Source organism: Oncorhynchus mykiss, chromosome 7 (assembly GCF_057628025.1).
Source record: "Oncorhynchus mykiss isolate SJ-2025 chromosome 7, ASM5762802v1, whole genome shotgun sequence".
NCBI classification, from domain to species: Eukaryota; Metazoa; Chordata; class Actinopteri; order Salmoniformes; family Salmonidae; genus Oncorhynchus; species Oncorhynchus mykiss.
Genome location: NC_143028.1, coordinates 12,532,817 through 12,549,108, shown reverse-complemented (window position 1 = coordinate 12,549,108; position 16,292 = coordinate 12,532,817). Strand labels below are relative to the sequence as shown.

At 43.1% G+C, this 16,292-nt stretch overlaps 2 protein-coding genes across 3 annotated transcripts in view; one reads left to right on the top strand and one right to left on the bottom strand.

The window, feature by feature from the left end:
* Window positions 1–16,292, top strand: part of LOC110527416 (beta-1,3-galactosyltransferase 1) — a 120,872-nt gene that overhangs the window by 13,918 nt on the left and 90,662 nt on the right. The window lies entirely within an intron of this gene.
* Window positions 2,161–3,083, bottom strand: LOC149982314 (putative C-type lectin domain family 20 member A). Its single transcript, XM_090240313.1, has one exon. It carries the CDS (start codon window positions 2,988–2,990, stop codon window positions 2,229–2,231), a length of 762 nt encoding a protein of 253 aa, XP_090096439.1. The 5' UTR covers window positions 2,991–3,083; the 3' UTR covers window positions 2,161–2,228.

Below are 16,292 nucleotides of genomic sequence, written 5' to 3'. Positions count from 1 at the left end.
CTCTGTTGCTGATTACTGGGATGAATGCAGGAGCAGGACAAGTCTCCCTCTTTTTGACTGATAACTGACATAATGGCATGGCCATGATAGGTCTATCTGGATTATATGATTATGATGATCATAATGCTTCTTGACAGTGTTATAATGTGTATTTTCTTAGTCCAAGTAAAGCGATACAGGATGGTCATAATGCTTCTTGTCATAAAATGTATTTTCTACCAGTTATTTAAAATATGATGGGGAAAAAACATAACTGTAAATAATGAATTACAACAACAAGGGATTTAAGAAACAAACTTTAAAACAAAAGGAAACTTCTCGGCAAGGAAAAAACACATTTGAATAAAATTGGGGTTTGACACTCTTATGTCGGTGTCATAACCAGCCATAAAATAAGGCGATATATGTCCCAACAGATGTAAATATACGTGACATGACAGCTTTATGACCATTTTATGACAGGTTATGACAAGTTATGTCAGCTGTTATGACGTATTATGACACGATTATGTGTTATGACGCTGTGTGTCAAGTGTTACCGAATTGAGAAATATTACAGTCTAAGGGCATCGTCCTTTGTGGTTTCTAATTCATATTGGAGGTGGAAATGTAATGGATCTCCAAGAGTCATAAGTCATTTGTAGGTGCATTGTAGGAAAATAATGAGAAATATTTTCACTGCAAGAATGAATCGCTTTCAGTCACAGTTGGAGTTTTTTACAGAGCAGCCTCGGTACAGTAAAGTCAAACCAGATTTGAGAAATACATTTTTCTCCGCTGGTAGCTAGGCTACAGTATATTCATCACCATTGAGCAAGCGCTCAATGTTCCAGGAGATTGGCATAGTAGTCTGTGAGACACAGAGACCAGATGGTTTGCAGGCCAGGCTCCTCCACCATCTTCCCCGCTGTGATATCGAGTGCTGTGATTTATTGGGGGTGAAAACCGGAGCAGTCTACAGATAAAAGCAATAACTCTGTGCTTCCGGTTGGTGCCGGGCCTAGCTGGCAAGCAACCGACAAGCAACCGACTGTCTTTTTTTCTTTTTTCCTCACAAACCTAAACGTGTCTGGGCCGCCGTTGTATTCTCGCGCCTTGCCGTGCTCAAAGTTTATCATTACGGCCCCTGTAGATGGCTTATTACCGTGTCCTCCAGCGTTCGCCTGTCTGAAAGGCCTCCCAGGAACAGATTAGCGATCCAATAACGGTGGAAAAATCCACCTCAGCAGCAGCAGGTGCTCCCCTGAGTGAATGCTGATGAGGCTGCTACCATGCAGAGCGGGTAGGCCCCGGAGCGAGACGGAGGATGAGACGTAGGAAAGGAAGGGTGACAGCAGGTGGCCAGCCCTGCCGGTTCTGTTTACCTGTGTCTCAGCTGGTGCATGCTATCGAACAGGGATGGTCAACTGGACCCCACTTTGGACCCCAGCGCAGCTGGACCCCACCGCAGACCAATAATTAAAAAAAAATAATAATATTTTTTATTTGGAACTCAGTCGGGGTCTCAACTTGCTGTTGAGAGTTAGAATAATAGAATATCCAATATGCAATTTCAAAAATTGGTTGTGCATCAGCAGTCACTCAATTAGCCCATGTCATCTAAAACAAATGAGATTGGTAAATGAGTCTAGCTGCCAGCTATCTAAACTTGTAGTAAGCATGGTCCTATTACCGCCCGGGGTGGGGCCCATTGATCATCAGATATCATATTAAAAACTGCAAACATGATGAGTTCCGTTTTTTTGTGGACCCCCCATCCCTGCTATAGAAGATAGGGAAAACATGTTCCCTTACGTGAAGAGGAATAGCACATCTCCCACACCGATGACGTATTGCATGTATGGCAACTCTGGCCACAGTTATCAAGTTACAGTTATCACTTATCAAGTCAACTCTAATGTAGCGTTGCCAGCCTCGTAAAAAGCCAGCAGAAGCAAAGTCTACTGTATCTTCTGTAAGACAATAATATTCAGTCTACAATATGAAGCAGGAACCAACAGAAACCATTAGAGCTTTTTTTTTTTTTATGAATATTTGTATGTATCTTCTGATAGTAAAAGAAAGTTTGATTAAATTATGAATATACACGTTCAGTATATTTATCACACAGTAAATAAGTAATAGATACACTTTGTACACACGGCAATAAAATATGCTCCTCAACCTTCAAAACCTGGCAAAATTGACATGGAGGCATATGGATAAGACAGTTGGCCGATGTAGTCAAATCACTTTCTGTAGCAGAGGAAGTTCATCATCTCCTCACAGTCCCTAATTCCCCAGTACTCTTCTTCTTTGGCCAGGGTCCCACAGTGGTAACTGCCTGGGCACTGGGGCAGCTTTCCCCCGGTCCCTAACCCTGCCTGGTACTCCAGAGCATCCCCGTTCACCCACAGCCAGTAGCCGGCATGGAAGCGCAGGCCCGTCCACACGTGGTCCGTCTGGGCCCCCTTCATCTTGCTCTGGGCCTGGAGCTGCTCTGTCTCAGAGAGTAGGCTGGGGAGGTCTGTGTGGTGATTCCTGCAGTGCTTCAGAGCCTCCAACCACGTCTTATTCTCCTGAACCAGGATCAGCTCACTCTCCCCTCCATAGCAGAGAAAAGTGTGTTTATTATTGCATGATGTGTCAATCCATACATTATCAAGCACATTGGCGCAGGTCTCAGATTTACCTTTGTTTGGTTCTTTTTTTCCCCAAAGCCTGAACTCTGAGTCCTCCCCTCCTGACCACTTCCACCCAATTGGGTCATTGTTATCTCTGTACAGACCAATCCACATCACCTTGGTCGTTTCTTTAATGTTGAAGACCAGCTCTGCCTCTTCCTGGTTGCTGATGAATGCCAGGTCAGTGTAGTGCTCTCGGCAGTACTGTTGAGCACCGTGCCAGGTCAATATTTTATCCACATGGTAGTACTTTTTGCTGGTCAGCCCAGAGGCCACTGCACACAGAGCAGTGATGAGGAGCCCAGTGAAGCTGCTCTTCCTCTGCATGATGATCAGTCAGTGTGGTGTGGAGCTGAACTGACCCTGCTGTTGCTCTTCTACCTGCTCCATCTACCTGGCCACACCCACCTGGAACACCGGGCCCACCAATCATAGGGCTTCCTTTTCTCACCTGAACATCCCATTACTCTTTGTGCCCCCCACCCTCTCTCTGCTCTTACCTCTAACCCTGAACATTAGATACATCTCCACTTTCCCTCTCAGGCAAATAATAACCATGCAAAACTCCTCACTCCCTCAGAGCAAAATAGAAGGCTGGACAGGGCTGCATTCCAACATGAATTGGCTGATCCACATGTTTTCACCAAGGTCCTGTGTCTTGTACTGTACAGGGTACGTCACCCTGCCTTCAGACCTGCTGTTGCATTGTTGTATTAATTTTACAGTGATATTATTGTCCGCCACAATGAAATCGTGAAGGGGACTGTGGATCTGTCTCCTTCTGTTAGTACATTAGTACGTTCATGCGATAGTCACACGTAATATCTCAGACAGCACTGGCCTGATTTTGACGAAACCTGGGTGAATGATGCGTCTTGCCATAGAGATCCGGCATTTACAAAATTACACTGTTTGGCATCGCTATAACAAGTGATATCGCTATCGTATCGCTATAACAAGTGATTGAAAATGATATCTTTGAAATGTCATGCCCCTCAACCTGTTTGAGGTCATACTTCGGTACATAGGTCTCTCTCATCACAAGGAACACATTTGCCTCAGGGACCAATAAGGTCCGCCATGATGGATTTTCTGCCACTTTGAAGTTTGTGAAAAACACTTAAAAAACGACTTCTCTGGCACCGAATGACCGATCTGCACGAAACTACAGACAAAGCTCTCTCAGCTGAATACTTTCCAGACTAATACCTACACCAACATGGCTGCTATTGGCCAATATACGTTCACATGGGTGTGTGTGTGTAACAAAATGTGTACACACTGTCAAGCCTCAACATCGAACACATGGTGGCGCTATAACAGGCACATGTTTATATCTCTTGAGCTGTTTGTCTCACAGTGATGAAATTTGGCCCACATGCTCAGGGATATGAGTATAGCTAATCCACACAATAACTCAGACATCACTAGCCTGATTTTGACAAAACTTGGGTGAATGATGCGTCTTGCCATAAAGATCCGTACTTTACAAAATTACACTGATTGGCCAAAGGGGGGTACTGCATCATTCGTGGTACTGCATCATTCACATGTTTACCGTTGCCTTTTTATTTAGTTGGCTTATGTTGGTACTAGGAGCCCGAGGGTGTGTCATTATAGGACAGTGTGGGCGATGGGATGAGAAGGAGAAAACAGATGATAAATATTCTTGTTGAATGTACAGCAGCCTGGCGTTGAGGTTATTGTTTCATAACTCCCCAGTTGTGAGAGGTTGGTTTTATTCCAGGGACTTGGAAATGTGGTTGATTCGGGGAAAATGCAGGATGGGGTGAGCAACCTCACACAATGTGAAGCGTTTTGAGAGTCGAACATTTTCTGTATATGTGCAATCCGTTGTTGTCATCATCATTATTAGTGGACCTTTATGATCCTGATGCAAGGGAAACATCTACAAAATATATATTGAACCTGGCTGAATATCAGCTATAGGCCTAATTTCAGATGATTTTATTGGTTGTTAATGGTGATTATGACATGATAATAATCAGAGGGCATTCTGACCTCAACAATGGAGTTGTGTTGCCTAAACCCACCTGTCTTGGCAGTGTACCTTTTTAAGCAAATCAGTATCATTAGTAGACTCCGTTCACCTGCACAGAGACAGCAGGCAAATCATAGCTCTGCTTCCCTAACAAATCAGCCCTGCTCCAGAGTGAAAATCAGACCTTAGGCAAAAAAAAACATTTGAATATATCCAATGCTTCCAGTTTCCAACAGTGACATTTTCTGAAGCATGGACAACTCTTTTTGTCATTTACCTCCCGTGATCATAATGGCCATTTGAATTGAATTGAATTGGTCCCAGGCCTGGTTATGACGCCGTTACCGTACAAGTCATTTCCTGTCTTTCATGGTGACCCTGGCTGATGGAGAAGTGGAGGAGCAGCGCTGTAAGCCTCCAGGGACGTGTTTGTCCCCTGTGTTCCCTGACAGGCACAACGTGTAAACACACACGCGCACGTGACTCTAAACAGACAGTCTTCTAGTGTCTGTTCATTTCATGAGAAAACACGGAGGCCTGGGTCTGTGAAATTGAAAAACCACACAAAACACAGACAGATCTCATTTAAAGCGGCTTGATATCTCGCCGTGAAAGCTGTTGGGGTTTATATGTGGAGGACGGCGACGCTCGGAGGGTTGGGTGTTATAGGCCCATTGTGTTCCACAGAAGAAAGCCCTTCATGTTTTTGTTTTGTTTACCACTTTTCTTTTGTCCACGCCTCTTTTATATTGGGACCTTTTGTTAAGGCTATGATGTCATAGATGGAACAATAGCCCGAGAGAAAGACTGCGGCAGATGGCGATGTTAATGTTGTGTTGTGATTTTTGTTCTTAGGAAGGGACTTTTCAGAACACTCACTCACAGGTCACCCGGCCATAGCCTGAGACCTTCTCCTGCATGGGTGGGGGTTACTTCAATAAAAACATGTCTTTCTTCCTGTATCTACTCCAATGGAAGCACTCCTGTTTTGGAGGTTGTCACGTTCTGACCATAGTTCTTTTGTGTTTTCCTTGTTTTAGTGTTGGTCAGGACGTGAGCTGGGTTGGATTCTATGTTGTGTGTCTAGTTTGTCCATTTCTATGTATGGACTGATATGGTTCTCAATCAGAGGCAGGTGTTAGTCATTGTCTCTGATTGGGAACCATATTTAGGGAGCTTGTTTTGTGTTGGGGTTTGTGGGTGGTTGTTTCCTGTCTTTGTGTTCTCTGCACCAGATAGGACTGTTTCGGGTTTTGCCACGTTTGTTGTTTTGTAATTGTGTTCATGTTTAGTTTCTCTTATTAAAAACCATGAACTCTTACCACGCTGCATTTTGGTCCTCCTCTCCTTCAACGGAAGAAAACCGTTACAGAGGTATCATACTACTTGACTGTGTGAGGAATGAGCAAGTACATACTTGGTGCTCTTTCAGAATTCAGCTCTAAGCTGCTGTCTGTCATGGTAGGAAAGTTCCTCATACAAACATACGAATGCACTAGTGTTGCTTATAATTGTGATATAATGTGTTTTATGAATTGATGCTATAAAAAAACACATTGCACAGAAACAATTAAGGAAGATGTGGCACATCGGCATCTGTTGTCACATGGTGAATTGAATCACAGCAGAAAACACAATCAAACGGGTCATTTCATTGCAGAACATTATCTTTTGTGTCTCGTTTGCGTCTCAGAAATGCATTAATTTCACATTATGGTGTAGGCTGCCTTCACATGGAAATGTTCAATACCGCAATTACATGGATGGAAGTTTGTGGCAATTTGCAGACATTATTTATCCATGTGATTCTGTATCGTAGAGTTAAATACCCTGCTGTCCAACCAGCAGTACTCAAATACATAAGATCCAAAAGCCTTCTATAAAGACAGCTGCTTCATTATGTTGTGAGATAGATTACTGTTGTAATCTTCTTAATACGCCTTTATCCAAAATGCTTTTTCACAAGCAAAAGCTAATAACCATCCCTGACTGTCAAATGTAGATTTTATTATTCACATGGGTAATTAATAACATTATGACTTTGCTTTATAGCCTCTGGGTCATACCCGACTCCCTTATGATGTTGTCTTTGAAGATTCCTTCGATTAAATCTCAATGCTGTATTAATGTTGCGTTCACAAATGACTGTACACAGTAGTTGATAAAAAGATTAGCTATGTGATGCTTCTTCTCCTACAACGACTGTCAGATGTGGAGTATGGGAGTGATAAGAAGAACCTCAACAAAGACCAAAGATGAGATAGGGAGAGAGGGAGAGAGTGAGAGAGTGTGCGAGGCACAAACATGAACATCATCACTCCTACCTCACAAAGACGCTCCCTATAGCCAGAACCACACCCCTTATGCCTTCATTCACCACCATCTGTTATCTCGCCAATAACAATGAATTAATTTACATTGCATTCCCCCTTTCCAGTTGTTTTTTAGATAGGACATATAGTGTCGGCACGTGTGCGACCACAACGTTGGTCTTACACTGATTCCCAGCTCAGTTGATGATAAACTATGTATCACAAATGGCACCCTATTCCCTATTTCCCTTTTTAGCCCCTATTTATGGAGAATTAATGCACTATGTAGGGAATATGGTACAATTGAAGAGTCATGCAAAGACTGGTCTGAGCTCAGTTAGTAGGCGAGACCCAGCGATATCTAAATGCAGTAATTATGAGCGATGGGCTTCTAGCAGAGCGACAGCATCAAACCCAGAACTCAAACTGATGTAGCTAGCATCTCCTATTTAGAAGGGGGGGGGGGGCAGCTCTTTTATTTAAATACTCTAGAGAAGGGAAATGTGTGGGCAGGCAGGCTGAATTTCATTAAACCCAGTGTTTTTCAGTTAAAATAAATATGTTTAACTTCTGTTTGTAGTCCAGGCCAAATGGAAATGGGGATGAGGGACTGAGTCCTACACGATAGAATTACCAGGGTATTCTGACAGGAGACTCCAGGGTGACATTTTCTGTCAGCTAAACATCACAGGAATGGCTAGCAATTACTCTATTACTCCCAGTACTTGCTGTAGGACTTACTGTATCTCGAAACATTGTAAAATGACGCGATAATCGATCTGCTAAAAATAGAAAATTATTACAATGATCGTTGGTAAGAGATCCATACTGTCATTCTTAGTCTTGTGTATTACATAGTTTTACCCGTATAAAAAAAAAAATCAAACTTCATCCACCCAGGAATGTTAATGTGGTATGAAAATGCCAGTCTTTCAACTGATTCATCCCTCTGTTCATACATCATCTTTCCATACCTCTCCCTCCATTTCTCCACATCCCTTCTCCCTTCCTCCTCCACTCGCCCTCTCTCTCTCTCTCTCTCTCTCTCTCCCTAGATACACAGCCACAGATTGTCACAAACATCATTTCCACATACAATGATGTTACAGCCCACTGCATCATAAGCATCATAAACCATTATTATTCAGTGCAGAAAGGCGCTAAACCTCCGCTCACTACTTGGAATGTTAAAGGTATGGCTTTTCCTACAATACACATTTTGCTGTGTTGGCATAGATTTCTCATTTCAAGGTGATAGGTGTGCTAAGGGAAGGTATGTGAGCATTCAGCTGTATCGTTCTTGCTCTCGGTTTCATTTGCTGTGAGTTGCAGCGAGGCGCTCTGAGGTTAACCACCCAACACAGGCCAGCCCTCGGGGGAGATAGCACGCTTGTTTTTCTCTTATCTCCCTGGAATAGATAAGCACCCACCTGAAGGCACAGACAACACAGCCTGCATGCTGCTGGTTCCACTCCACTATACACTCCTCTCTTCTTCTTTTCTGTCCATCTCCCTCCTGAGATTTGCCTCTGCTTTGTGTGTGTGTGTGGTGTCTGTATGTTTTGCTTCATAAAAGGGCATTCGGAAGAGGAGGTCTTATCCTCTCTGTACGAATCGTGTGTTATTTAAAAGTGTAGATATGCAGCTGTTTGACTGTTAATCACTGAGTTAAGACTAATTGTGGTGTAGTGATGTAACGGTGGTGTTTCAGTTGACAAACTCTGTGTGGGCCCTGGCACGATGATGTTTGAAATGGTTCATGCCTAAGTGACGCTATCAGATGATCACATATTAATCATACTCTATTCACACGCGCACGCACATACACACACACACACACACACACACTCATGAGTTCAGACAGCTTTTATGCTCTCCTTACTCTCCCGTAGCCCTTGATGTCATCGGGGGGGGGGGGGGGGGGGGGGGGCTGTGATTTGATTTACATTAATCTTCTTTAATCTGATTTTCAATCATCTCATCCACTGGAAGTTTTCTCTCCCAATTAGATTGGCAAAACTCAGAACACAAGGGTAAAAAAATAGCAAAGGTTGAGCTGCATTATAGTGGAATTACACGAGGACCCTCAAAGTGAATGTCAAATGGACTTTGGCTAACCGGTTAACATGGACATTAGAATTCCAGTTGCAAGCTCTCTAATTTATTCTCAAAATGGTCTAATCACTTATGGCCCTGTTCCATATTCAAGGGGAAGGAGGGCTGGGGGTGAGATTTCCATTCCTGAATGTCATTGGAACGTTACTGTACTGCATCCTCCCTGGCTGGCTGCTACTGGCCTAGGCCTTGGACATTGACTTGTTTCATTGGTAGATAAACACTCACTGGCTTCGTGGCTTTGTCTTTGCATACAATGCACAGAAACATACCAATGTTTCTATTGTGAAAGATGCCTAAAGACAATGGCATCCTATTTGCATGTATTCCAGCCCTTGAAAATAGGGATTTAGTTCCTGCGCCTACAGTGTTCTATTCAGTCTTCATTTGCTGTCTTCTTGTGTAAAACATTTGAAGAGCAACAATACTTGTCAGCGACTAATATGTTTCTCAGCCTCGCGACGTGGCGTCATGCTGCACGAAGAAAACGGGCCCAGTGTCTCATCTCTGGCTGTGTCCCAAATATCACCCTATTCCTTATGCAGTGCACTACTTTTCGCCACGGCCCATAAGGCTGTGCACTATATTGGGAATAGGTTGCCATTTGGGACACTGCCTCTCTCTCTGTCTGATTAATGAGTGGAGGTGTTTCCGGATAACGATGCAGAGGTGCACTGGAGAAGAGTGATGTGTTGTCACAGCCTTGCATGGTTTGTACTGTAATACTGTAGGTGGTCTCATTAGGTTTAAGTGTGCCTTGGGCTGACGTTATGAAGTCGGTAACCCTAAAGGATTCGCTATATGTGACTCATTTCAGGAAACTAGGCATATGTCGTGCGTTACTACTTCACAGGAGTGCCATTTGAACGTAAACTAACTTATTTGGGCAGAAATGCCTTCTGGAACATTTGAACTTTCATGTACCGTAATAACAAACTTGTATGACATCTGTAAATATGAATCAAATTGTTAAATTACGAGCCTAGTTGGTTTAGCCACCGAAAAAGGGAGCAACCTTCCCGTTAGCCATGATTGGCTGAGATAATGAGTGTGCTGGACATGCTGAGAGATGAGTTCGGATTGGTCTGCCATGTTGCCGTTCTGTCTATAATATGAGCTGGTCAGTATGTGTAGGTAATCCTTTCTAATGCGTATTTGCGAAAGATATTACGTTGTAGAATTGTATACGTTTTGCTCTTCACTTTCTGCAGGACCTAGTTTTGAAATCAGTGGAATTAGAGTATGGAGTATGCTAAGGAGATGGCATTTGATTGCAAATGTGCAGACGGTGTCGAAAAGAGAACACACAGAAGGCTGTTGTATAACACACCTGTCTCTGGATTACATCTTCAAACTAAGTGCAAACATGGCGTCCGTGACAGAGATTGAGAAGTGTCCATCCATGTATACGGGTAAGAGAGTCTAGCTAGCTAAATTTTCAGATATTACACGTTTCTAATTTTGTCAGAAAGTCATTTTAATTTCAAGTTCAAATGTACTGTTAGCTGGCTAGCTAGCTAACAGTAGTAACAGTATAACTTTAGACCGTCCCCTCGCCCATACCCGGGCGCGAACCAGGGACCCTCTGCACACATCAACAACAGTCACCCACGAAGCATCATTACCCATCGCTCCACAAAAGCCGCGGACCTTGCAGAGCAAGGGGAACTACTACTTCAAGGTCTCAGAGCAAGTGACGTCACCGATTGAAACGCTATTTAGCGCGCATCGCTAACTAAGCTAGCCGTTTCACATCCGTTACACTCACCCCCCTTTTGACCTCCTCCTTTTCCGCAGCAACCAGTGATCCGGGTCAACAGCATCAATGTAACAGTATAACTTTAGACCGTCCCCTCGCCCATACCCGTGCACGAACCAGGGACCCTCTGCACACATCAACAACAGTCACCCACGAAGCATCGTTACCCATCGCTCCACAAAAGCCGCGGCCCTTGCAGAGCAAGGGGAACTACTACTTCAAGGTCTCAGAGCGAGTGGCGTCACCGATTGAAACGCTATTTAGTGCGCACCGCTAACTAAGCTAGCCGTTTCACATCCCGTTACACAAGTAACTATTTAAAATGTTTATGATGTCACTGCAACCACTATCGATAGACGTAGCTGGTAAATTCACTCTGGCTATCTACTCCAATTTCAGAACACTCTCATCTAAGTGTGCCAGAGTGCAGAATAACTGATACATTTACGAACACCTGTTTAATATGGCTGGTGTCAGTAAACCTGGGCAAAAAAGCATAATAAAAATTTTGCCAGCAGCACAGTCACCAACGCTATGGATAACATAAAAACAGCCTAACCATCTCTGTAAAATGATCAATGTCAGCTGTTCTATCATTTGTGTCTAGCAAGCTAGCCAACATTAGCCAGTTAGCTTGGGTCCTTGACTGCTGTTGTTAGCTCAGAACACTCGGATCAACCCTACATTTCGGCCAGATGTTCCAGTGTGCGCTTTGAGAGCTCTGGGAGCGAAGCGCTCTGAATTTACGAACGGCCAATCTGACAAGTTTACAAACGCCCAGAGTACACTCTGGCACTCCAGATTAAATTTACGAACACACCCGTAGTATAAGCCAGCCTTTAACCTTGACATTTTTAGTTTTTTAGTACATAGCCTCACATGTGAATCCTTAAAGAGATGGGTGGGGCTAAAGCGTAATAGGGTGTGAACGATGCTGAATGCGTGTAGACAAAAAAGAGCTCTCCAGTAGGTACCAAAACATTCAAGGGCCATTTTCTCAAAAGTGAGGTTACAAGTTTATCAACTTTCACATTGTTCATCAACTGTAGTGTATGATATACCATTTTCTAGCTCTACTTTTAGCCAATGTAAAAAAAAAAACTCCACTTCGAAATTTGCTACATAAGACCGAATCGAGCCGGTCGGTCACATATCATTATTGCTGTATACTGAGCAGATGTAATATAACTGTTTTACCGAATTTAGTCCAATACATGATACACAGCTGATACGACAGTAAAATACGCATACAGTGGGCTGCAAAAATGTGTGCGCTGGCTGTGCAGCCATTATAGTTGTGTTGTCGAAGATGAACTGCTCTGACGTCCCCATGCTGTTCGTGATTTGGGACTTTGGAAAATGCCAACTTGGAAAATGAGACCCGTAATTGAGCAGGCAGGAACAGTCTAGGCACGGGGAGAACTCCCGTAATGCACAGCAATTTGTGAGTCTAGAGTAAATGAGGACTCTGCCAGTGTGGTCCCCATCCCTCCCTCCCTCTGGGATTTTAGTGCCCTTGTTTTAGACTAATGTAGGCTATTTAGCTTAGCTCCAGGCTGCGGCTGCTGGAGGTAGTTTGGCTATTGTTTCTCACCACATTGTACTGAATCAGTAACATGCACAGGGATTTCACTGAACAGAGAAATATGGAGAGAGAGAGAGCATTTGAAAAAAATATATTATTAAGACATTGTTCTTCACAACATTGTACAGGAACAGCTACATTTACAAGGACTGATGAGAAATTGAGAGATATTTAGAGAAACTAACAGAGTATTTAAGCAATAAGGCATTCGAACCCGGGGCTGGCGTGAAGCTGAGGGCCGAGAAAACAGCCCTTACGAGGGTGTTATTCACAATAATCCCCGGGTTCGAGTGCCTTATTGCTTTTATAAAATGGTTGCCAACATAATAAAAAAATATTTAAAGACAGGTTTACATTAAAAACTTTACATTTGTTTTATTTCATCCTTCCACCAGACAATATAGTCTGTGAAAAAGCCATTAGTTAGTTTGGAGATTTCTAAATTGCTTGCCAAGCAGGCTGGTCGTCCATTCTATTGGCACGGTTTCCCGCCAAGCAGGCTGGTCGTCCATTCTATTGGCATGGTTTCCCGCCAAGCAGGCTGGTCATCCATTCTATTGGCATGGATTCCCGCCAAGCGGACTGGTCGTCCATTCTATTGGCATGGTTTCCCGCCAAGCGGACTGGTCGTCCATTCTATTGGCATGGTTTCCCGCCAAGCGGAGTGGTCGTCCATTCTATTGGCATGGTTTCCCGCCAAGCGGACTGGTCGTCCATTCTATTGGCATGGTTTCCCGCCAAGTGGACTGGTCGTCCATTCTATTGGCATGGTTTCCCGCCAAGCGGACTGGGCGTCCATTCTAGGCTAAAAAAGTTCCTATGCAAGCTGGCTACTTGTGCAAAATAATAAGTGCATTTCTCAGAACAATTTGTACAAACTGCAATATACAATAGATATGTTTCTAAAGCTAGTCAGTCACTAAAAATCCTTAGTACATCTCTCAAAAGTAAATATTCATGCCAATGATCATGTCAGTGTCATCAGAATGATAAGTCATTGAGTCATTGTTCACAAACAAGGTCGTCAAAATGTTTAGGCATGTTGTCAATGTAACTGTGTACTTTGACAGTATTACCTGATGTAAACTTAGGCTACAGTTTGGATGACAGTTACTGTATTGAAAATGCACAAGGCTGCACTTCTATGGCATATGTCAATTTCAACAGTACTATTTACATATTACTGTATGTGGGTTATTGATTGAAAGAGACTGGACAACCCAAGGGGCACAAAGGAAAAATAACTAAATTAGAAAGAAACACAGGAAACCACCCCTAAGGCACAACTTTGCCCGCAGCACTGTTGTGCTATCTCTACACATCCAGACGTTCCTGTCTGTCGGCCCACATATTCTCATCCACATCACACCGGATATTTTCCCTTCCAATGCAACATGGAAAGAATCTTTTGGAATGCCTTATCCATCCTCTGCAGGCGTCTACTGTGATGTCCTCACATGCTGCATCCATTGCAGCCAGCAGGGTCATCTGTGTGTGTGGCTGACGATCGTACACCTTCCACCTCCACAACTTTGCCCGCAGCACTATTGTGCTGTCTCTACACATCCAGACGTTCCTGTCTGTCGGCCCACATATTCTCATCCACATCACAGTGGATATTTTCCCTTCCAATGCAACGTGGAAAGAATCTTTTGGAATGCCTTATCCATCCTCTGCAGGCGTCTACTGTGATGTCCTCACATGCTGCATCCATTGCAGCCAGCAGGGTCATCTGTGTGTGTGGCTGACGATCGTACACCTTCCACCTCCATTCTGAAAATAACTCCTCAATTGGGTTAAGGAATGGTGAATAAGGTGGGAGGAATTCTATGAGCATCCTCGGGTGGGTCACAAACCATTGCCTTATGATGTTTGATCAATGGAAACTCACATTATCACAAATGACCACATACTTTGGCAAATCCTCTCTGAACAGACCCCTCTCATCATCAGGGATGAGAGCCCTGTAGAGAGTCTCTAAAAAGTTGAGTAGATGCTGGGTGTTGTATGGCCCTATAAGGGGGATATGGGTTAGGACACCATGCTCCGAAATAGCAGCACACATGGTGATGATATTGATGATGACCGATGATATTCCGATATATTCCGATATTCCTTCTGCATTTGGTCAGGTTGAAGCCAGCCTCATCCACGTATGCAAAGTTGTGAGAGGGTTCACTTGATTCCAACTCCATTATACGCTATATCCCAGAACACACAGTTGAATTTGTTTTGGTAAGGAAGAGTGACATAAAATGCACATATATTTATGCTTACTGTACTATGTATCACTATAAAATGTTTCTGTAAAGTAGTTAGATAGATATATGTTTTACCTGTACGTACTGGTACCGTAGCTCCTTAACTCTGTCCTCATTCCTTTGGAATGGTACACGGTACAGCTGTTTCATACTCATCTGGTTTCTATGCAGCACCCTGTCGATGGTTGAGATGCTAACCGTATGGATGTTCTTGCAGTCCTATGTGGGGAATAATGCAGTGATGCATCGCACACTTTCACATAGACAAAAACTATGCGAACACACATTTTACTGTAAAACATTGCAACTCTGTGTTGTGGTCTGTCTATATATGCTTGCCAATTGATTCTTCATGAGATGCACCTTTGAGCAATTTAGACAACTGGTTGATTGTTGGTTGAACTAACACTTTACATTCCTTCATGAGTGAGGGTCAATTTCACCTGCACGATTCATCAATTCACATTTTTGTACAAATGGTCTAATAGAAATGTGTAAAACTATGCTTGACAGTTTATTACAAATAGTTCAACAATTTTGCATGTAATGGCTTATGCAAGGAACTAATGCCTAGATGTTTTGAGGGGTAAGACTATTCAACAGAGAACCATCTACTATATTTTGATCAACATGACATGAGCAATTGATCATGTGGAAAAAAGCTGACACTTGTACATTATCAATTGCAATTTGTTCAAAGGAATAAGAAATTGCTTTAATGATGTGCACAAGTGACTAGATGATTTGGAATTTGTACAAGTAGTATCAAGAATTGCACTTTTGATCTAAGAAATGCACCAAAGCGACTGAGAAACTGTAAAGCTTTCAGACAATCACATCAAGCAGCTGAAATTACAGAAAACTATGTACATTATAGTTTGTTTTAACTTGCTTTTTATTGTAATTTCTTTGGATATATCCATTATAGTGAGTCTCCTCTGGACACGTTCATTCTCAATGGCACGGTGGAAATCGCAAAAACACCCCAGCAACATTGTTGCACAGGTCAGAGAGGCAGGCAGCAAGGTTTAGACCACAGGTTTTCAAAGTGTGTGGCGCACCTCCCAAGGGGGGTACCAGAGTTTTCAGGGGAGGCGTGAAAGGAAAGCCAAGTCAAACTGTATTCGGTTCTCTAAAATGAATAAATATTAGGCTTGTGTCTAGTTACAATCGTGGGGAAAACACAGATTTTAGCTTTCCAGTGCTACCACGTTTATTTTTCAATTCCTAAAATTGCGAGCATGGAATTGTTTTAAAAATGCCAATACAACCGGAGTTTGCAGCCTGAGGTTGTGGTCAGTTTGATTAAATGTTTGCGTGACAGTTTGTTCTGAACGAAGGGAGGCCCACTGTCTCTAACTTTGAAAACATCTGGTTTCGAAGACTAGGCTGGAAGCATGGGGAAATGTCTAGATGCTTTTTTCCAGGGGAAATTAAGTTTATGAATTGCTTGGCTGGTCTTTATAAATAAAGGTACAACTAAAAAAACAGTTAAAACTAGGCAAGTCAGTTAATAATAGTGACAGCCTACCCCGGCTTAACCCTAACACGGACTAAGCTGGGCCAATTGTGCCCCCGCCCTATGGGACTGACAA

Coding starts and splice junctions, on each gene's coding strand:
- LOC149982314 (XM_090240313.1), bottom strand. CDS start 2,990: ATGCAGAGGAAGAGCAGCTTCACTGGGCTCCTCATCACTGCTCTGTGT.